Source organism: Mesoplodon mirus (genome assembly GCF_964341445.2).
Source record: "Mesoplodon mirus genome assembly, chromosome: X".
Taxonomy (NCBI): Eukaryota; Metazoa; Chordata; class Mammalia; order Artiodactyla; family Ziphiidae; genus Mesoplodon; species Mesoplodon mirus.
In genome coordinates this window covers 135,487,999-135,510,305 of record NC_138981.1, presented here as the reverse complement: position 1 = coordinate 135,510,305, position 22,307 = coordinate 135,487,999, and the positions used below count along the sequence as shown (strand labels likewise).

Sequence of the window (22,307 nt, the reverse complement as noted above, 5' to 3'; positions counted from 1 at the left end):
GACTGCTTTCCTGCTAGGGGATGCCACAGGAGCACCTCTTCATTTCCAGGCCTTAGGAGAGTGAAAGCTCATCTGTACCAGGTCAAAAATCAAAGGAGTCAGAGACTGCTGAGTTCCACCCTGAACTGTCATTGCCATAGAAAGAATGGGATCCAGATGAATGAAGTAGGTGGGAAGATTTGCAACGATGTGACACTCTGTGTCACGAGACCACCTGCCGTGTTCACACCGCTGACTCTGCCCCCATGCCCCACCCTGGCAACCACGGGACGATCCTGACTGTTCTACCTCTGATGGTACTTGCCGTGGTGCCTCTTCCTCCTTCTCCTCTTCTGAGCTGGGATCCCTCTAAGGCTGGCATCCCCCAACGTTCATTCCTCAGCCCTTCGCTCTTGACCTTGACAGGATTTGCCAGTCTTGTGTGCACTGGCACAGATCTGACAATAAGCAGATAACTCCCCGAGGGAAACCTCCACCTGACCCTCTCTCTGATGCTCCTGCAGTGATCATTTCTGGAAAGTTCCACCAAGATGGCCCATCAGCACCTCAGACTGCTCTGAAACCAAACTTTCATCCAAACCAGTCCCCTTTTTCTGTGAATGGCAGGATGGTCTCCCCTGTCACCAAGGCTGGATTTCTCCAGGCTGGTAAGGGCATGGTGGTCACCCCTGGGCTAGGAGCATCAGAACCGGTGTCCTCCCCGCCTTGCCTTCCATCTGAGCTGCTCTGCTTTAACCAGTTTTAGATATTGAAGTTCTGGAAATTATTTCATTTCAAAACGTGATCATGCTCCTGAAACTCTTTTTGAAAACCACTGCTCTACTTCATCCCTTATTTCTCCTTCTCCATCCCCCCCGTCCGATCCATTATAAAGTCCTGTTTGCTCCCTCCCCCCGGTGTCTCACAACCTGTCCCTTCCTCCTCTGAAGCCTCAAAGTGCAGGCTCTCGTGGCTTCAGCCAGAGTCGATCACACAGCCTCCTGGCCGAATGCCCGACCTCTGCGATAGCTTCTCCAATCACCCTCCATCTGCTGCCTGCCAGCCTGAGCTTCCTGAACGGAGCTCCCTGCATGTCACTGCCTTGCGGCTGAGTGCAAACCCCAGGCTGAGCTCCTCTGCTGGTGTGTAAGGCCCTTCCTGACCTGGCTTCACCCTTCCCGACTTCCTCCAACGAACCTGCCACCAAACTGAACTCATCAGGCTTTCTCCACTTTCCAGCTTTGGGTCCTTTGCAGTCTTAGGGTTGAAGAAGCCTCCTCTTCGTTACTTTTTTCACCTTGAGATAATGTACTGTATTTTTTCAGTTTTTAAATTGAGGTAAAATACACATGACATTCAATTTACCATCTCAACCATTTTTAAATGTCCAGTGCGCTAGTGTTAAGCACATTTACATCATCGTGCAACCGATCTCCAGGGCTCTTCGATCTTGCAAAGCTGAAACTCTGTGCCCATTAGACCATAACTCTCCATCCCCTTACAACCCCCAGCCCCTGGAAATCACCCTTCTAGTTTCTGTCTTTGCAAATCTGACTCCTCGAGGCACCATGTGTAAGTGGAATCATACACTCTTCGTCTGTTTAGGCCTGGCTGATCTCATTTAGCATAATGTCCTCAAGGCTCACCCAAGTTGTAGCACATGTCAGAATTTCCTTCCCGGACAACGTGGAAGAAATGGACAAATTCTTAGAAATGCACAACCTGCCAAGACTGACTCAGGAAGAAATAGAAAATATGAATAGACCAATCACAAGCACTGAAATTGAAACTGTGATTAAAAATCTTCCAACAGGGGCTTCCCTGGTGGCGCAGTGGTTGAGAGTCCACCTGCCAATGCAGGGGACATGGGTTTGAGCCCTGGTCTGGGAAGATCCCACATGCCGTAGAGCAACTAAGCCTGTGCGCCACAACTACTGAGCCTGAGCTTTAGAAGCCTGTGTGCCTAGGGGCCATGCTCCGCAACAAGAGAAGCCACTGCAATGAGAAGCCTGTGCACCGCAATGAAGAGCAGCCCCCGTTCGCTGCAACTAGAGAAAACCCATGCGCAACAATGAAGAACCAACACAGCCAACAAACAAACAAACAAACAAAAATCTTCCAACAAACAAAAGCCCAGGACCAGATGGCTTCACAGGCGAATTCTATCAAACATTTAGAGAAGAGCTAACACCTATCCTTCTCAAACTCTTCCAAAATATAGCAGAGGGAGGAACACTCCCAAACTCATTCTATGAGGCCACTATCACCTTGATACCAAAACCAGACAAGGATGTCACAAAGAAAGAAAACTACAGGCCTATATCTCTGATGAACATAGACGCAAAAATCCTCAACAAAATACTAGCAAACAGAATCCAACAGCACATTAAAAGGATCATACACCATGATCAAGTGGGGTTTATTCCAGGAATGCAAGGATTCTTCAATATACACAAATCAATCAATGTGATACACCATATTAACAAGTTGAAGGAGACAAGCCATGTGATCATCTCAATAGATGCAGAGAAAGCTTTTGACAAAATTCAACACCCATTTATGATAAAAACCCTGCAGAAAGTAGGCATAGAGGGAACTTTCCGCAGCATAATAAAGGCCATATATGACAACCCCACAGCCAACATCGTCCACAATGGTGAAAAACTGAAACCATTTCCACTAAGATCAGGAACAAGACAAGGCTGCCCACTCTCACCACTCTTATTCAACCTAGTTTTGGAAGTTTTAGCCACAGCAATCAGAGAAGAAAAGGAAATAAAAGGAATCCAAAGTGGAAAAGAAGAAGTAAAGCTGTCACTGTTTGCAGATGACATGATACTATACATAGAGAATCCTAAAGATGCTACCAGAAAACTACTAGAGCTAATCAATGAATTTGGTAAAGTAGCAGGATACAAAATTAATGCACAGAAATCTCTGGCATTCCTATACACTAATGATGAAAAATTGGAAAGTGAAATCAAGAAAACACTCCCATTTACCACTGCAACAAAAAGAATAAAATACCTAGGAATAAACCTACCTAAGGAGACAAAAGACCTGTATGCAGAAAATTATAAGACACTGATGAAAGAAATTAAAGATGCTACAAATAGATGGAGAGATATACCATGTTCCTGGATTGGAAGAATCAATATTGTGAAAATGACTCTACTACCCAAAGCAATCTACAGATTCAATGCAATCCCTATCAAACTACCACTGGCATTTTTCACAGAAGTAGAACAAAAAATCTCAAAATTTGTTTGGAAAAACAAAAGACCCCGAATAGCCAAAGCAATCTTGAGAACGAAAAACGGAGCTGGAGGAATCAGTCTCCCTGACTTCAGACTATACTACAAAGCTACAGTAATCAAGACAGTGTGGTACTGGCACAAAAACAGAAAGATAGATCAATGGAACAGGATAGAAAGCCCAGAGATAAACCCATGCACATATGGTCAACTTATCTTTGATAAAGGAGGCAGGAATGTACAGTGGAGAAAGGACAGTCTCTTCAATAAGTGGTGCTGGGAAAACTGGACAGGGACATGTAAAAGTATGAGATTAGATCATTCCCTAACACCATATACAAAAATAAGCTCAAAATGGATTAAAGACCTAAATGTAAGGCCAGAAACTATCAAACTCTTAGAGGAAAACATAGGCAGAACACTCTATGACATAAATCACAGCAAGATCCTTTTTGACCCACCTCCTAGAGAAATGGAAATAAAAACAAAGATAAACAAATGGGACCTAATGAAACTTCAAAGCTTTTGCACAGCAAAGGAAACCATAAAGAAAACCAAAAGACAACCCTCAGAATGGGAGAAAATATTTGCATATGAAGCAACTGACAAAGGATTAATCTCCAAAATTTACCAGCAGCTCATGCAGCTCAATATCAAAAAAACAAACAACCCAATCCAAAAATGGGCAGAAGACCGAAATAGACACTTCTCCAAAGAAGATATACAGACTGCCAACAAACACATGAAAGAATACTCAACATCTTTAATCATTAGAGAAATGCAAATCAAAACTACAATGAGATATCATCTCACACCAGTCAGAATGGCCATCATCAAAAAATCTAGAAACACTAAATGCTGGAGAGGGTGTGGAGAAAAGGGAACACTCTTGCACTGCTGGTGGGAATGTGAATTGGTACAGCCACTATGGAGAACAGTATGGAGGTTCCTTAAAAAACTACAAATAGAACTACCATATGACCCAGCAATCCCACTACTGGGCATATACCCTGAGAAAACCATAATTCAAAAAGAGACATGTACCAAAATATTCATTGCAGCTCTATTCACAATAGCCCGGAGATGGAAACAACCTAAGTGTCCATCATCGGATGAATGGATAAAGAAGATGTGGCACATATATACAATGGAATATTACTCAGCCATAAAAAGAAATGAAACTGAGCTATTTGTAATGAGGTGGATAAACCTGGAGTCTGTCATACAGAGTGAAGTAAGTCAGAAAGAGAAAGACAAATACTGTATGCTGACACATATATATGGAATTTAAGGGGAAAAAAATGTCATGAAGAACCTAGGGGTAAAACAGGAATAAAGACACAGACCTACTAGAGAATGGACTTGAGGATATGGGGAGGGGGAAGGGTAAGCTGTGACAAAGCGAGAGAGAGGCATGGACATATATACACTACCAAACGTAAGGTAGATAGATAGTGGGAAGCAGCCGCATAGCACAGGGAGATCAGCTCGGTGCTTTGTGACCCCCTGGAGGGGTGGGATAGGGAGGGTGGGAGGGAGGGAGATGCAAGAGGGAAGGGATGTGGGAACAGATGTATATGTATGACTGATTCACTTTGTTATAAAGCAGAAACTAATAAAATAAAAAAAAAGAATTTCCTTCCTTTTGAAGACTGAATGATATTCCACTGTGTGTAGAGACCACACTCTTGTTTAATCATTTACCCTCATTACTAAACCCTACTTGGCACTCTCAGCTCAACCCAGCTCAACAAATGCCTTCCCAGGAAAACTGCCTCATGTATAGGGCCAGAAGTGCTTTAAACCTTTTCAGTCCCTTTAGAGATGGGAAGGGTGTGTCTCAAGCCCTCACCTAAAACACCAATCAGCAGCTAGTTCGTATCCGAGTTTATCGAGCACATGTCTCATTGCTCACCTTAGACTGGGAGCCCTTTAGGTGCCGGGGCCGTCTCTGTTTTATGACACTCCCACCCCAGCCCCGGCCCACTACCCCACCACCCAGTGCACTCAGTGATTTGCTGAACGCAGGCCTGCCTGCCTTAATCAAAAGGGTCACTTTAGGGCTTCCCTGGTGGTGCAGTGGTTGAGAGTCCGCCTGCCAACGCAGGGGACACGGGTTCGTGCCCCGGTCCGGGAAGATCCCACATGCCGCGGAGCAGCTGGGCCCGTGAGCCATGGCCGCTGAGCCCGAGCGTCTGGAGCCTGTGCTCCACAATGGGAGAGGCCACGACAGTGAGAGGTCCGCGTACAGCAAAAAAAAAAAAAAAGGGTCACTTTACAGCGAAAAGTCAAACGTGAACATTTCTTATATCCATGAAAGTCTTATCTTTTCCACTTCATCCTGGACCTTCCGATTATCAAAAATTCTTACCATCAAGAGCTCATTGCGATAACTGTGCTGAGAGACTGCACATCTAAAAAAAAATCCGCCATAAGGTGGATACGGAGAAAAGCATTTAAAGTTCATCACAGATTTTATTCAACCCAAACACATAAATAACTCAGAGGCTTCTGATCTCCTAAGCCAGCTCCACGCTTCTACCGCCAAAGCCAGATGACCCAGACCAAACAGCTGAGTCAGCCCCAGAGAGAGCCACGTGTCTCTATGCCCAAGATAGGTAACAAGAACCCTGAAACACCATGTCCACCACGCACATGGAGGTGATGTCGGTCCTGGCACATCTGACTGGAAACGGCTGCGTTCAGCCATGATCACGTAAGTCATATAAACACGTCCCCTGTTGACCCTCACTCATCCATTGAGTCAATAAACAGGACTTCGTGCATACATGGGACAGAGAAGACTCTGAGAGCAGAAAATGGAAAGCGCTTTTGGAGCTGGAAGAACCTGTATAGATCATCTGGTCAAATTTACTCATTTCATGGACTCAAAGAGGTTTCATAATTTGCCCAAGGTCACAGAACAGATTTGTTGCAGTGTCAGCACTATGTGTCAAGCAAGTCTCTTAACTTCCACAAAGTCTCTCAGATTTCAAGGCATTAATAGAAAAACCTAATGGACAAAGAAGAGGCAACAGGTACTCAATCCATCATGGGGACCCCGGGGATTTCCTTAAGAAGAATGATCCATTTCTAGGTGAAAATGTAATCATGTTTCCTCAGTAGTTTTCAGCTCTTGTGGAAACGCCTTTGCAGGATCCTCTTGTTATCATTGTCATAATAACATCTCTATTAAGCATCTAATTATTTGTGACCACGTACTAGGCGCTATATGAAGAGAATTGCCTAGATATGGCGCATGCCCTCCAAAAGCTTGCAGTAGAAGAAAGCCTCCGTTGGAGTTTATAACATTAATTACATTCAGTATGAAAAATAGGATTGATAGTGTAATTACTGTTTAGAATAGACAGTTTCATTCCTAACATTATAAGTCAGCATCTTTAAACGTGAATGCAAATATAATGTGGGCACACACACATACAAATTTCATTTGGAAAATGAGAACTTTGTAATAGAGCAATTTCTTTCTGTCACCAATAAAATTTACCTAGATATGTATGTCATCTAGTCATCTAAGATGATGGAGGACTTTAAATTGTGGTCCTTAAAGCTCAGAGGCCTCGTGGCTTTTCACGAAGTGTTAAATGGGCGCTTTTGGTTCAGGGGCCACCAGGTTGGCGCTAGACATTTGAAAACCCATTGATTTTCATGCATTTGCTTTTTATACTACACTTAAAGGAGATCAGATGCATATGGATGCTGTATCTCCACATATGTGCATTTACCCAAAAAGGCAGGTACATGTGCCATTAACATTCACTAGTGACACTATCGCTCATGGTTTTCACGGTTCAGGTACCTATACCTGGGGCAGATAAAAAGATGTGTATAGATGAGAAAAGTGAAACAACTTCTCAATTATTTATGCTAATCGAGCAGCAGTGCAGAAAATCGAAAGGATGGGATAATCCTTTAGTTTGGCTTAGAGAACCACAATTGTGTGATTTTAGCAACAGATTCACCTTTTAAACTCCATCCTTTTGAGTCACTATTTTAAAACACAATTCACACCTGCTAAGCTGGGTGGTGGAAAGATGTAACTTGGAGTCCCGGCCCCAGTTCCATGACCTTGGGCAATTCCGTCCATTTGTTCTCTCCCTTTCAGTAAATGATCAGTGCCTCCCATGTGCCAGATGCTGTGCTCAGTATTGTGGAAGTGTCCCCCACCCCCAAGATCTGAAGGGATTGGACCAAAGGACGTCCAAGGCCCTGAATGCCTGCATAATAATCTGTTTGGAGAAGTAAGACTGGAATGAAAAATGCATCCTGAGTTCAGTTAGATAAGCTGGGTCAACTTGTTTCCACCTGAAAATGATAAGATTTCTTCTAAGATGCTTACATTTACAGATATCCCTTTGAAAGTAGGACAGAATTTGCCTTCACTCCTCTTAGGTTTGGTCGAGGTGATCTGTCCAATCATAGGGATGGTCTTGTCTTGACTGAAGGGACCATTATTGCCGCTGATGTTCCTGCAGCGTGGAGGATCCTCTGGCAGTGGGGAAAGTGGAGGGGGAAACAGCTTTTCTTCTTTTCTTCTGTTTGCTCTCCTGGATGAATTATTTCTGTGTAAACAAAAAGTATAGGGTGTCAGAAAATTTTGTCTCTCTTTATTCTGATCTTTCCCATGATGCTGACACTTTCAGCTAAAGTAATATGTTGGTTGATGGTCCTTTACTTGTGGTGAAGAGTATACATTAAAACGCATAGAGACATAGATATCTATAGAGAGGGAGCCCTCCCTATAGACTGAGTTATAGATAAATGCAACCATATGTATCTAAGAATAAACACGGGTCTTTGAAACAGAACTCCCATGATAAATGGAAACGTCTAATGGAGTGTTGCCCCAGTGTGATATTTGTAACCTTTTAAGATTACTGTTAAGTAGATTTTTATGGAAAATCCAATTCAGACTTTAATCCCATCATTTTTTAGGATGGTTCCTACTTATTCTGCCCTACGACTTTAACTGCATAGTCACACAATAAACAGTACAATAAACAATTAGTGGAAGGATACTTTCTTAAGAAATACTACGTGCATACATTACACAGAAATAAATAGTGCACTAAATACTTTTGGGTTACATTGCAAATTGTATGTTCCAACTGTTCTACCCAGGCATAATGAGTCCCTGATCTTAAGTTGTTACACTAATGTACTCCGGTTTACAACAGTCCATTTGAAAAATATTTTGTCATCTTTCCATAAGACATCTGCAGTCCTAGAAGTGCTCCTGTGCTTTCAAACTGATTTATCTGCCCACTAAGTGGGCATCATCCAATAGACTGAGACTTCAAATAAAACAGAACAACTAAAACCTTATGCTAGCTGCTTAACATGGTAATTGGGCCATGGATTTTTATTTTAGTTACTGTCTCCGACTAATCAATGAAGATCACTTGAATTTTAATCTTTTCTTAGACAACTAATACTGTACTGTGCAGCCATTTACTTTTCATGATTATTGACTACAATTTTCAACACCAAATTAAGTCAACAAGAATTTATGTTTTCCTCTTGGTCAATTTCAGTCAGTGTCTAGAAACATAGATTTACAATATCTCAAAGCAACAAATCAAAGATGAACAAGCACTCAAGTAGTTTGATTTCCTGAAATGGTAGAAGTCAATGCAGTCCCGTCGTTCCACTTCTGCTGCCCAGATTTGCCACTTGTAATAATATTTGTCATCTTCTGTTTCATAAATGCAGTCCTATGTCAATTTTTGTCAGGCAGCTGAATTTTCAGAAAATTCACTGTTTCTGCCATTACCTTAATGGATTTAAATTAATTACAAAATATTTGCCAGTGGATTTTTAAAATTACTTGGGCATGAAGAATCATTTTAAGAGAGTGGTGATGCCTGATGAAAATAATGGTGAAAATCTGGATTAGGATGCACGTCCACGAGGAGGCTCCACCAACATCAGCCCACACTGAGTATAATCATTACAGAGGAATCGGACTTTGGGGAATTTACATAGAAAGGAGTCAAGCATTGCTGTGGCATCTATAGGAGTGACTGGGTTCCTTACCTATGACCACTCCTGCACTACCTGAGCTGCCGGAGAAGAGGGTGGGCTGCAAGGGGAAGAGCTGTTCCCTAGAGGCCGTCCATTTGCCATTGGCAACTATCGTTGTGCTAGGCCTCCCCATCTGCCATTGTACACAGTACATCGTTCCCAGTACAGTACATTCAGTGCAATGGGCACAGTCATCTGGCCCCCTTTCCGTCTGTATGATAGTGACCTGGAACCCTGTGGCCTTTAATGACTTCCTGGGTGAAGACACCCAGGGAGCATTTTCTAGAGACCACTCTGTCACCATTATGGCTTCTTACTATAAGGACACCGCTTGTATAGGCTCTGGCTCTTGTATAGGAGGACAGCAGGCAAGAGAGTCCCCCATTTAATGCCTCAGAGGCCCTTCTGATGGTTCAAGCTCCAAAGAAGGGGCAAGGAACTCATCAGGGCCCTTCTGGTGGACGATGGGAAACTCCAGCTGTCATAGTCTGCTGTGGCATCCTTTGCTAGGTTTAGAATATTCATTGAGAAAAGTGAATGTTGTCTTATAGAAATTTCCAAGGATTTAGTCTGAAGGGTCAACAAAGCACAAAGGAGCAGACAAAGCTTGAGGAGAGGGCTTCCAGAAGAAGACCTCCGAGAGATCTGTCTTGCTTCCTTCTCCCTCAACTCCCGAGACTTTCCCGCAGACATGGATTTGCTGGCCAAGTGTTAAGAACCCGATCCAGGGACTTACTTCCGGGGAAGATGGCGGAAGAGTAAGACGCGAAGATCACTTTCCTCCCCACAGATACACCAGAAATACAGCTACACGTGGAACAACTCCTACAGAACACCTACTGAACGCTGGCAGAAGACCTCAGACCTCCCAAAAGGCAAGATACTCCCCACGTACCTGGGTAGGACAAAGCGGAGAGATTCCCGCATAGAGGATCAGTGCCAACCAGCACTCACCAGCCCGAGAGGCTTGTCTGCTCGCCCGCCGGGGTGGGCGGCGCTGGGAGCTGAGGCTCGGGCTTCAGTCGGAGCGCAGGGAGAGGACTGGGGCTGGCGGCGTGAACACAGACTGAAGGGGCTAATGCACCACAGCTAGCCAGTAGGGAGTCCGGAAAAAAGTCTGGACCTGCCGAAGAGGCAAGAGACTTCTTCTTCCCTCTTTGTTTCCTGGTGCGCGAAGAGAGGGGATTAAGAGCGCTGCTTAAAGGAGCTCCAGAGACAGGCGCGAGCCACGGCTGAAAGCGCGGACGCCAGAGACGGGCGTGGGACACTGGGGCTGCTGCTGCCTCCGCCACGAGGCCTGTGTGTGAGCGCAGGTCACTGTCCACGCCCCCTTCCGGGGAGAACGCACGGCGCGCCCTGGGCTGGTGCAACATCACGCCGGCCTCTGCCGCTACAGGCTCAACCCGCACTCCGTGCCCCTCCCTCCCCCCCGGCCTGAGTGAGCCAGAGTACCCGAAGCGGCTGCTCCTTTAACCCTGTCCTGTCTGAGCGAAGAACAGACGCCCTCCAGCGACCTACACGGAGAGGCGGGGCCAAAGCCAAAGCTGAGACCTGGGAGCTGTGAGAACAAAGAAGAGAAAGGGAAATCTCTCCCAGCAGCCTCAGAAGCAGCGGATTAAAGCTCCACAATCAACTTGATGTACCCTGCATCTGTGGAATACATGAATAGACAACGAATCATCCCAAATTGAGGAGCCAGGAGTCAGTGCTGTGCCTCTGAGGTGGGAGAGCCAACTTCAGGACACTGGTCCACAAGAGACCTCCCAGCTCCACATAATATCAAACGGCGAAAATCTTCCAGAGATCTCCATCTCAACACCAGCACCCAGCTTCACTCAACGACCAGCAAGCTACACTGCTGGACACCCTATGCCAAACAACTAGCAAGACAGGAACACAACGCCACCCATTAGCAGAGAGGCTGCCTAAAATCATAAAAAGTCTGCAGACACCCCAAAACACACCACCAGACGTGGACCTGCCCACCAGAAAGACAAGATCCAGCCTCATCCACCAGAACACAGGCACTAGTCCCCTCCACCAGGAAGCCTACACAACCCACTGAACCAACCTTAGCCACTGGGGACAGGCACCAAAAACAACGGGAACTACAAACCTGCAGCCTACAAAAAGGAGACTCCAAACACAGTAAGATAAGCAAAATGAGAAGACAGAAAAACACACAGCAGGAGAAGGAGCAAGATAAAAACACACCACACCTAACAAATGAAGAGGAAATAGGCAGTATACCTGAAAAAGAATTCAGAATAATGATAGTAAAGATGATCCAAAATCTTGGAAATAGAATAGACAAAATGCAAGAAACAGTTAACAAGGACCTAGAATAAATAAAGATGAATCAAGCAACGATTAAAAACACAATAAATGAAATGAAAAATATTCTAGATGGGACCAATAGCAGAATAACTGAGGCAGAAGAACGGATAAGTGAGGTGGAAGATAAAACAGTGGAAATAACTACTGCAGAGCAGAAGAAAGAAAAAAGAATGAAAACAACTGAGGACAGTCTCAGAGACCTCTGGGACAACATCAAATGCACCAACATCCGAATTATAGGGGTCCCAGAAGAAGAAGAGAAAAAGAAAGGGACTGAGAAAATATTTGAAGAGATTATAGTTGAAAACTTCCCAAATATGGGAAAGGAAATAGTTAATCAAGTCCAGGAGGCACAGAGAGTCCCATACAGGATAAATCTAAGGAGAAATACGCCAAGACACATATTAATCAAACTGTCAAAAATTAAATACAAAGAAAACATATTAAAAGCAGCAAGGGGAAAACAACAAATAACACACAAGGGAATCCCCATCAGGTTAACAGCTGATCTTTCAGCAGAAACTCTACAAGCCAGAAGGGAGTGGCAGGACATATTTAAAGTGATGAAGGAGAAAACCCTGCAACCAAGATTACTCTACCCAGCAGGATCTCATTCAGATTTGATGGAGAAATTAAAACGTTTACAGACAAGCAAAAGCTGAGAGCGTTCAGCACCACCAAACCAGCTTTACAACAAATGCTAAAGGAAATTCTCTAGGCAAGAAACACAACAGAAGGAAAAGACCTACAATAACGAACCCAAAACAATTAAGAAAATGGGAATAGGAATATACATATCAATAATTACCTTAAATGTAAATGGACTAAATGCTCCCACCAAAAGACACAGATTGGCTGAATGGATACAAAAACAAGACACATATATATCCTGTCTACAAGAGACCCACTTCAGACCTAGAGACACATACAGACTGAAAGTAAGGGGATGGAAAAAGATATTCCATGCAAATGGAAACCAAAAGAAAGCTAGAGTAGCAATTCTCATATCAGACAAAATAGACTTTAAAATAAAGACTACTAGAAGAGACAAAGAAGGACACTACATAATGATCAAGGGATCGATCCAAGAAGAAGATATAACAACTGTAAATATTTATGCACCCAACATAGGAGCACCTCAATACATAAGGCAAATATTAACAGCCATAAAAGGGGAAATTGACAGTAACACATTCATAGTAGGGGACTTTAACACCCCACTTTCACCAATGGACAGATCATCCAAAATGAAAATAAATAAGGAAACACAAACTTTAAATGATACATTAAACAAGATGGACTTAATTGATATTTATAGGACATTCCATCCAAAAACAACAGAATACACATTTTTCTCAAGTGCTCATGGAACATTCTCCAGGATAGATCATATCTTGGGTCACAAATCAAGCCTTGGTAAATTTAAGAAAATTGAAATTGTATCAAGTATCTTTTCCGACCACAATGCTGTGAGACTAGATATCAATTACAGGAAAAGATCTGTAAAAAATACAAACACATGGAGGCTAAACAATACACTACTTAATAACGAAGTGATCACTAAAGAAATCAAAGAGGAAATTAAAAAATACCTAGAAACAAATGACAATGGAGACACGACGACCCAAAACCTATGGGATGCAGCAAAAGCAGTTCTTGGGGGAAGTTTATAGCAATACAATCCCACCTTAAGAAACAGGAAACATCTCGAATAAACAACCTAACCTTGCACCTAAAGCAATTAGAGAAAGAAGAAGAAAAACACCCCAAAGTTAGCAGAAGGAAAGAAATCATAAAAATCAGATCAGAAATAAATGAAAAAGAAATGAAGGAAACGATAGCAAAGATCAATAAAACTAAAAGCTGGTTCTTTGAGAAGATAAACAAAATTGATAAACCATTAGCCAGACTCATCAAGAAAAAAAGGCAGAAGACTCAAATCAATAGAATTAGAAATGAAAAAGGAGAAGTAACAACTGACACTGCAGAAATACAAAAGATCATGAGACATTACTACAAGCAACTCTATGCCAATAAAATGGACAACCTGGAAGAAATGGACAAATTCTTAGAAATCCACAACCTGCCAAGACTGAATCACGAAGAAATAGAAAATATGAATAGACCAATCACAAGCACTGAAATTGAAACTGTGATAAAAAATCTTCCAACAAACAAAAGCCCAGGACCAGATGGCTTCACAGGCGAATTCTATCAAACATTTAGAGAAGAGCTAACACCTATCCTTCTCAAACTCTTCCAAAATATAGCAGAGGGAGGAACACTCCCAAACTCATTCTATGAGGCCACCATCACCTTGATACCAAAACCAGACAAGGATGTTACAAAGAAAGAAAACTACAGGCCAATATCCCTGATGAACGTAGATGCAAAAATCCTCAACAAAATACTAGCAAACAGAATCCAACAGCACATTAAAAGGATCATACACCATGATCCAGTGGGGTTTATTCCAGGAATGCAAGGATTCTTCAATATATGCAAATCAATCAATGTGATACACCATATTAACAAATTGAAGGAGAAAAACCATGTGATCATCTCAATAGATGCAGACAAAGCTTTTGACAAAAGTCAACACCCATTTATGATAAAAACCCTGCAGGAAGTAGGCATATAGGGAACTTTCCTCAACATAATAAAGGCCATATGTGACAACCCCACAGCCAACATCGTCCTCAATGGTGAAAAACTGAAACCATTTCCACTAAGATCAGGAGCAAGACAAGGTTGCCCACTCTCACCACTCTTATTCAACCTAGTTTTGGAAGTTTTAGCCACAGCAATCAGAGAAGAAAAGGAGACAAAAGGAATCCAAATCGGAAAAGAAGAAGTAAAGCTGTCACTGTTTGCAGATGACATGATACTATACATAGAGAATCCTAAAGATGCTACCAGAAAACTACTAGAGCTAATCAATGAATTTGGTAAAGTAGCAGGATACAAAATTAATGCACAGAAATCTCTGGCATTCCTATACACTAATGATGAAAAATCTGAAAGTGAAATCAAGAAAACACTCCCATTTACCATTGCAACAAAAATAATAAAATACCTAGGAATAAACCTACCTAAGGAGACAAAAGACCTGTATGCAGAAAATTATAAGACACTGATGAAAGAAATTAAAGATGATACAAATAGATGGAGAGATATACCATGCTCCTAGATTGGAAGAATCAACATTGTGAAAATGACTCTACTACCCAAAGCAATCTACAGATTCAATGCAATCCCTATCAAACTACCACTGGCATGTTTCACAGAAGTAGAACAAAAAATTTCACAATTTGTATGGAAGCACAAAAGACCTCGAATAGCCAAAGCAGTCTTGAGAACGAAAAATGGAGCTGGAGGAATCAGGCTCCCTGACTTCAGACTATACTACAAAGCTACAGTAATCAAGACAGTATGGTACTGGCACAAAAACAGAAAGATCAATGGAACAGGATAGAAAGCCCAGAGATAAACCCACGCACATATGGTCAACTTATCTTTGATAAAGGAGGCAGGAATGTACAGTGGAGAAAGGACAGTCTCTTCAATAAGTGGTGCTGGGAAAACTGGACAGGGACATGTAAAAGTATGAGATTAGATCATTCCCTAACACCGTATACAAAAATAAGCTCAAAATGGATTAAAGACCTAAATGTAAGGCCAGAAACTATCAAACTCTTAGAGGAAAACATAGGCAGAACACTCTATGACATAAATCACAGCAAGATCCTTTTTGACCCACCTCCTAGAGAAATGGAAATAAAAACAAAGATAAACAAATGGGACCTAATGAAACTTCAAAGCTCTTGCACAGCAAAGGAAACCATAAAGAAAACCAAAAGACAACCCTCAGAATGGGAGAAAATATTTGCCAATGAATCAACTGACAAAGGATTAATCTCCAAAATTTATAAGCAGCTCATGCAGCTCAATATCAAAAAAACAAACAACCCAATCCAAAAATGGGCAGAAGACCTAAATAGACACTTCTCCAAAGAAGATATACAGACTGCCAACAAACACATGAAAGAATGCTCAACATCTTTAATCATTAGAGAAATGCAAATCAAAACTACAATGAGATATCATCTCACACCAGTCAGAATGGCCATCATCAAAAAATCTAGAAACACTAAATGCTGGAGAGGGTGTGGAGAAAAGGGAACACTCTTGCACTGCTGGTGGGAATGTGAATTGGTACAGCCACTATGGAGAACAGTATGGAGGTTCATTTAAAAACTACAAATAGAACTACCATATGACCCAGCAATCCCACTACTGGGCATATACCCTGAGCAAACCATAATTCAAAAAGAGACATGTACCAAAATGTTCATAGCAGCCCTATTTACAATAGCCCGGAGATAGAAACAACCTAAGTGTCCATCGTCAGATGAATGGATAAAGAAGATGTGGCACATATATACAATGGAATATTACTCAGCCATAAAAAGAAACGAAACTGAGCTATTTGTAATGAGGTGGATGGACCTAGAGTCTGTCATACAGAGTGAAGTAAGTCAGAAAGAGAAAGACAAATACTGTATGCTGACACATATATATGGAATTTAAGAAAAAATAAATGTCATGAAGAACATAGGGGTAAGACAGGAATAAAGACACAGACCTACTAGAGAATGGACTTGAGGATATGGGGAGGGGGAAGGGTAAGCTGTGACAAAGCGGAAGAGAGGCATGGACATATATACACTACCAAACGTAAGGTAGATAGCTAGTGGGAAGCAGCCACATAGCACAGGGAGATCAGCTCAGTGCTTTGTGACCGCCTGGAGGGGTGGGATAGGGAGGGTGGGAGGGAGGGAGACGCAAGAGGGAGGGGATATGGAAACATATGTATATGTATAACTGATTCATTTTGTTATAAAGCAGAAACTAACACACCATTGTTAAGCAATTATACTCCAATAAAGATGTAAAAAAAAAAAAAGACCTAATGACATGATATATGGGGTGAGGTGAGGGCTAGGGCCATGCACCTCTTCCAGGGCATCTAAAAAAAAAAAAAGAACCCGATCCAGGCCCTTCCTGAATGATAAGTGCTACTAGGTAAACACTGCTCTGCAAACTATGAGAAGAGCAGGAAGATCGTAAGGACCATGAGGTAAAACACCATTTTATGAGAACAAATTCGAATTATTAGACATTGATTTAATATTTGATCATCTCTCTTCCATGAAATGGGGACCAGTGACAGATCACTGGGTCGCTGAAGGAGGCTCGCAATGGGGACTGATGGTGTCGCAATGCCCCACAGTTCCCTGGGTCTTCCTCGTGCCCTCAGGTGGCCCGGCCCGAATAGATGGAATCTGGGACCTGGGGCAGTACCGCCACTACAGGGACACCACTTTAGCCCTTCCTCCTTGGAAAGTAGGAGGGCCCTGGAATGACAGTGTTTGACCACTGGGAAAGAAGTCTGTTTCCCCACATTCCTGGCCCACCCTGGGGTAAAAAGGGCTGGTTTGCTCCACTGGAAGAGTTACTAATTCTGAGAACTCCAAGTATGTGAAGGGATATTTCCAATCAAATTATGCCAGGGAACACAGATGCCTGTCACAAAAAGCTTTGGGTGCACAGGGAGATGGGCAGCCTAGGGCCAAGTCTCCTTATTATACTGAGCGGATCTAGCAGTCATTGGTCTTTTCCTACCTTTCATCTCTAAACAACAAGGATCCAAACAAATGTAAGCTGATAACTTATTTCCGACATCTTATCTGTGGCAGATTGATGCCCTATCACTGATGTTAAACAGTAATCTGTGAAATCAATTGTGAGCAGCAGTTCGCCATATTGCCTCTCTGCTCTGGGCTGCTAATAGGCTCCAAAACTGGTCTTTGATGGAAGTAATCTCTAATTTTGAATGAATTTATGGCAATAATTATCCAGATGGAATGGTTCCAGTAGCTGACACGATTGTTGGGGAAATGATATGTATAAGACAGAAGGACTCCATCACAATATTTGGTAGGGAAGGCTGGGGTCGTGTGAGTGAGGACGGGACAAGGAGGCCTCCTGCCTGACTCCGGCACCTTCTGCAAAGAGGGAGATGGGAGAAGAGGTGCCAGCCGATCGGCATTAACGCGTCCATCCCTAGCCGGCTTTTCCCAGCACAGAACTGCCTGGGGCTGGGGGGCACTCCCAGACAGCTCATCTCTCTGGCCTCCCCTTGGCCTCTGAGAAGTTCAGCATGGAGCTGCTAGCCCTCAAGCTTCATATTAGCGTTGAGAAATGACACCAAAGAGGAAGCGGCTGCTGAGTCATCCTGTTGAGGCCAAGGGGTTGCTTTCCAGGGAAATCTTTTTAGTTATCACCATCAGAACTGGAAGTTGCCCAGAAGGAGGTGATTTGGCTCAAGGGATAGGTGTCCCTTGATGCTGCCCCTTTTAAATTCATTTACTTCCTCTTACCCTTCACTCAGTGCTAAAAGTTCACTTTTGCCGATTTTGGTCATCAATCTAAGTTGGAATAAAGAAACGTTGCTAAAAAGCTCAAGGAGTCACCCCAAATCTGAGCACCACCCTTTATCCCACCCTTGTTAGACTGGTGGTCAGAGACTGCTGTCAGGACAGGCCTGAGAGACTCCTGTTTCTTACCTAACATTCCTCTGGGACAGGACCCCCTGCCCCCGGCCAAGGGTTCATTTGGGATTTCTTAAGAGTCTCAACAAGCAAAGTATCATACAGCCCAGGGCAAACTCACTCTTTAGTGCTGGGAGGTTTCTGGGGGGGAGCTGGTGAGATGCAAGGTGGTAGCAGGCAGATGGTGGCCGCCTCCTCCAGGCGTTGCTTCTTCTCAGGGATTTTCTCCACAACTTCTGTTGGCTTTAACAGGAAGAAAAAATACACAGAGTTTGAAATCCATGGCACATGCAGACATTTAAAAACAACGAGCAAGGGAGACAGCTGGCTTCTATTTTAAGTCCTAGACTAGGTAGCGGAGTTAAAAGTGCACCTTTGATCAGACAGAAAAGCGATCAGTCTTGCCTCGCCTACTCCAACCAAGAAGCTGGCATCTGAGAGGGTGAAGCTGTGATGTGAGCCTCTGATCGGGTGGCACAGGGATATCATACCAAAAGTAAAGAGAATCTATAATTTTCAGACACTTCTCCCAGCAACAACGCCTCCACAAATGAGTAGTTTAGAAACTAACACTGCAATTCTAACACGGCATAAATCCTGCCCAAGCACCCTGGGGGTTTACGGTAACATATAAAGGTCACTTCTACAACCAAAAATATGCAAGGAAATTAACCATATGCAAGGCACACCTTTGGCCCTTCAGGTACTGGTTCTGAAGTTCCACTTTTACTGCTGGTTGTACTGCCATCATCACTAAGAGCATGGAAACAGTGATAGGGCAATGTCCCTTGCCCTATCAGACTTTTTGGTCCTCCTATTTGGACCAGACTTTTGTCCCTATTTTGGAATCCTCTCATTGAATAAGTTGGTGCACAGCTCAGAGATAAAACCGTCTGTGAATTCTCTAAAGCTGAATGATGACTTAAATCACCCTTGCAGGATTCCCCATGGCAGCCATTCAAAATAATATTACTCAAATATCACCATGAGATGATGTTACACTGAAAGACTACTGTGAGATCCAGAGATGCAACACAACGCTTACTGGACACAAACTCACTTCCCCAGATGTACGTGAAATGGAAGAGGCCATTCTGGGTTTCACCTTATGATTATATCTGTAGCCCTGGAATCCAACCCTAATGTCTTGCAGGTGAGATTTTCACGAGTCAGGCCGACCACACAGGTCAGGGGGCCAAGTAGGCTGGACAGAACGCATGTCTAGTAGGAGCCAGGATAATTAAAATATAACTGGGTTGCAGGGATCCTGATGTTTGGATGGAGAAATTAACAAGACCTCGAGGATGCATGTTGACCTTAGGAATCCTTGGTGCCCTGCTGCTGCTGCTGTGGTGGGGGACTATAGAATAATGGCCCACGAATCTGGGAAGCAGCTAAAGGAGCCAACCTGGGGGGCTGGCTGCCTTGGGAAGGAGCCTCTTCATATTCTTCATTGCTACACATCACGTGCCATATTGGATACTCTTGACATTGGTTGTCAAACCTCGATTACCCCTAACACTTCCTCCCTGGTCATGTCAAATACTGCATGTCCCACGGAAAGCATCATTGCCTTCCCCAAAGATTGCAATCCACTGCCACCAGCCTGCTGGAAAAGGAGACTCGAGACCAAAGTAGCTCCCAGACAGCCGCTGCTCCCGATCATGTGGCAGGCCACACCTGACGGCTTACCTTGTGCTTACGCTTGCCCTTGGGGGCGGCTTTATCCACAGCCGTGGCAGCTGCCTGCCGCCTGGGCTTTGAGGCTGTGTCCTTGTGGTCTGGCTTGGCCGGCGCCGCCTGCAGTGAGTTGTGGCCAGGCACTCGAGACAGTAGGTCGAGGTCAAGCTTCACCCAGAGATTTTTCAGATTCCCGTGATCTCGGAGAGGAAACAGAAGCTCGGTTTGCATGACAGGGATGGGTGAAAAAGCAGCCTCCTCATTGGGGACGGGCAGGTTGCTGCTGCTGCTGCTGCTAAAGGTGCTGAGGGTCAGGCTGGCCCCGCAGGTGTCCTTGGACTTGGCAGTGTTGCCCCCAGGAGCCATGCAAGGAGGCAGGGCTTTGATCTGCAGGGTCTCTTCCTGATCTGTGTTGGAATCAGACGTAGACGAATCGCTTTCAATGAATTCCCGGGACTTCGGCACGATCTTGCCAGGCCCTCGGTACTTCTTCTTCTCGGCAGCCAAGGGGATGCTGGGCCTCGGTTCTTTCCTAGGGACTGGCTTGTGGGCAGTGGCTTTGTTGCGGCCTCTCGGGGGGTCAGGAAGCTCCATGCTTTCCTTTTCTTTGGGAGTGCTGCTGGTGATATTTGGTTTGGGCCAGGTAAATTCCTCAATGCTGGGGTTCTTCTCGACCCTTTTGGGCTGTTTTTTCCCAATTGTCCTTTGAGATGCTGTCTCGAGAGTTGTCGACAATTTATGCTTCAGAGCCTTTGTTTCTGGAATTTTGGGGGTGGGCCGTGGACGGGCTTTCTCCCTGATGAGACTGAGGACAGGCCTCTCTTTGGGTTCAGCCAGGACCTGGCTGGGGTTTGCCTTCACCTTGACCTGGACTTCCATTGGCTGTATGATTGGAGGAGGTACAGAAATCGTCTCCATGGGTGTTTCATTTTGGCCGCAAATAAACGACTTGTTCTGAGATGTCACTTTGTTAAGCCATTTGTCCAGCTGCCACTTGTTGGTGGAGGGCGGCTCAGGCTGCAGATTGAGAAACAGCAGCAAGAATGAATTTCACCTTTGGGAAGAAGTCAGGAGGACCCTCAGTGCACTGACTGTTGGGTGATAAAAGCTTGGGCTGTTAAGTGACCATTCACACATTTAGAAACATACATGGAATTCACATTCATCACATTCCCTAGATAGCCAAATACTCCACAAACCGGCTCCAATCTACTTATTTAAACTAAGTTCCACTGCTCTTCTGAAACTATCCCCTACTTTGGCCAGCAAGGAAGGAATTATTCACAGAGAGTTTTTCCAGAGAGTGGGCAGGGAGGCCTGGGACCGAATCTGGTTCCCAAAGTCCTTTGGTGAGACTCATTACTCAGCCTCTTACCAGGAGGCCGGGGTAGTGATCTCTGGTCCTGAAAAGAAATGTAAGCGTGCCTCAAGTGTAATTCAAAAGGAAAGGCTTTCTCTCTGCCAAACTGCCAGGGCCTCCTATACAATGCTGTAATTCACTGCAAAAAGAGGCCTTTTGTATTTTCACTGAAGGATGAAAAGATTTGACTTCCAAAAAACCACTGCACTTTCCTCGGTGTATGGGCAATGACCAATTTATGGGGACACGCATGCAGACATTAGCGTCCGCCATTAAGCCATGGAAATGATGCGTACAATTTGGGTGCTTGATTCCCAAGTCCGAATTCTGCCTGTTGAGCTAAAAGAGCCATCATTTTTATTAGAACTCCTCTTTTTTGAAAGGCATCAGCTGAGGCTTATGGCACCAGCCAATAGAGGGTGACAGAATTCAAAAGACTCTGAGTAGCCGTGATTCCAACCGGCACAGAGCAATGGCAGGTAAGGGTCAAGGCAATCGGTGTGGCTGCTACTGTCGGCGGCAGAACGCGAGGTTAAGGGCCCCAGCTCTGGTAGCACACGGACCCTGGTTTCAGTCCTGCCCGTGAGATCTTGGGAAAGTTCTTTCTTATCCTCTCAGAACCTTATTTTCTCACCTGTAAAATGGGATAATAATAGCAAGGACCCCATAGAGCTGTTATGAGGATGAAAGGAGAAAATCCAAGTCATGAGCTTCTCATGGTGCCCGGCGTGTGATCTACGTTCAAGAAGTGTGAGCTACTATGATTAGCGGTAATGTTACTATGGCATCTTCTTCTGTTATTCTTTTCTGATTATTGACAAACAAGCATGTCCAGAGCCATGGAGGGATCTGCTTGCTGTACGAGGTGCAGGCTCAGGGGAACTGGGAGGCTGGCACTCAGAGAGGATGAGAGGGGAAGGACAGGGTTTTTAACTCCAAATGATAATTCTGGTATTTTGTGGGGCTGTGTGAAATGTTTTCATGAATTACCATCGAGTACACTTGAAGAATATTAATTGAAATTAAAAAAAAATACCT

At 44.0% G+C, this 22,307-nt stretch overlaps 1 protein-coding gene across 1 annotated transcript in view; it reads right to left on the bottom strand.

Annotated features, from left to right (window-relative positions):
• AFF2 (ALF transcription elongation factor 2) overlaps positions 1-22,307 on the bottom strand; it is a 495,793-nt gene that overhangs the window by 23,640 nt on the left and 449,846 nt on the right. The window contains exons 11-13 of the mRNA XM_082609762.1: positions 19,922-20,926; positions 18,351-18,472; positions 7,594-7,816 (exon numbers count right to left, since the gene is read on the bottom strand). Coding sequence (XP_082465888.1) covers positions 7,594-7,816; positions 18,351-18,472; positions 19,922-20,926 — 1,350 coding nt within the window. The remainder of the gene's footprint in view (positions 1-7,593; positions 7,817-18,350; positions 18,473-19,921; positions 20,927-22,307) is intronic.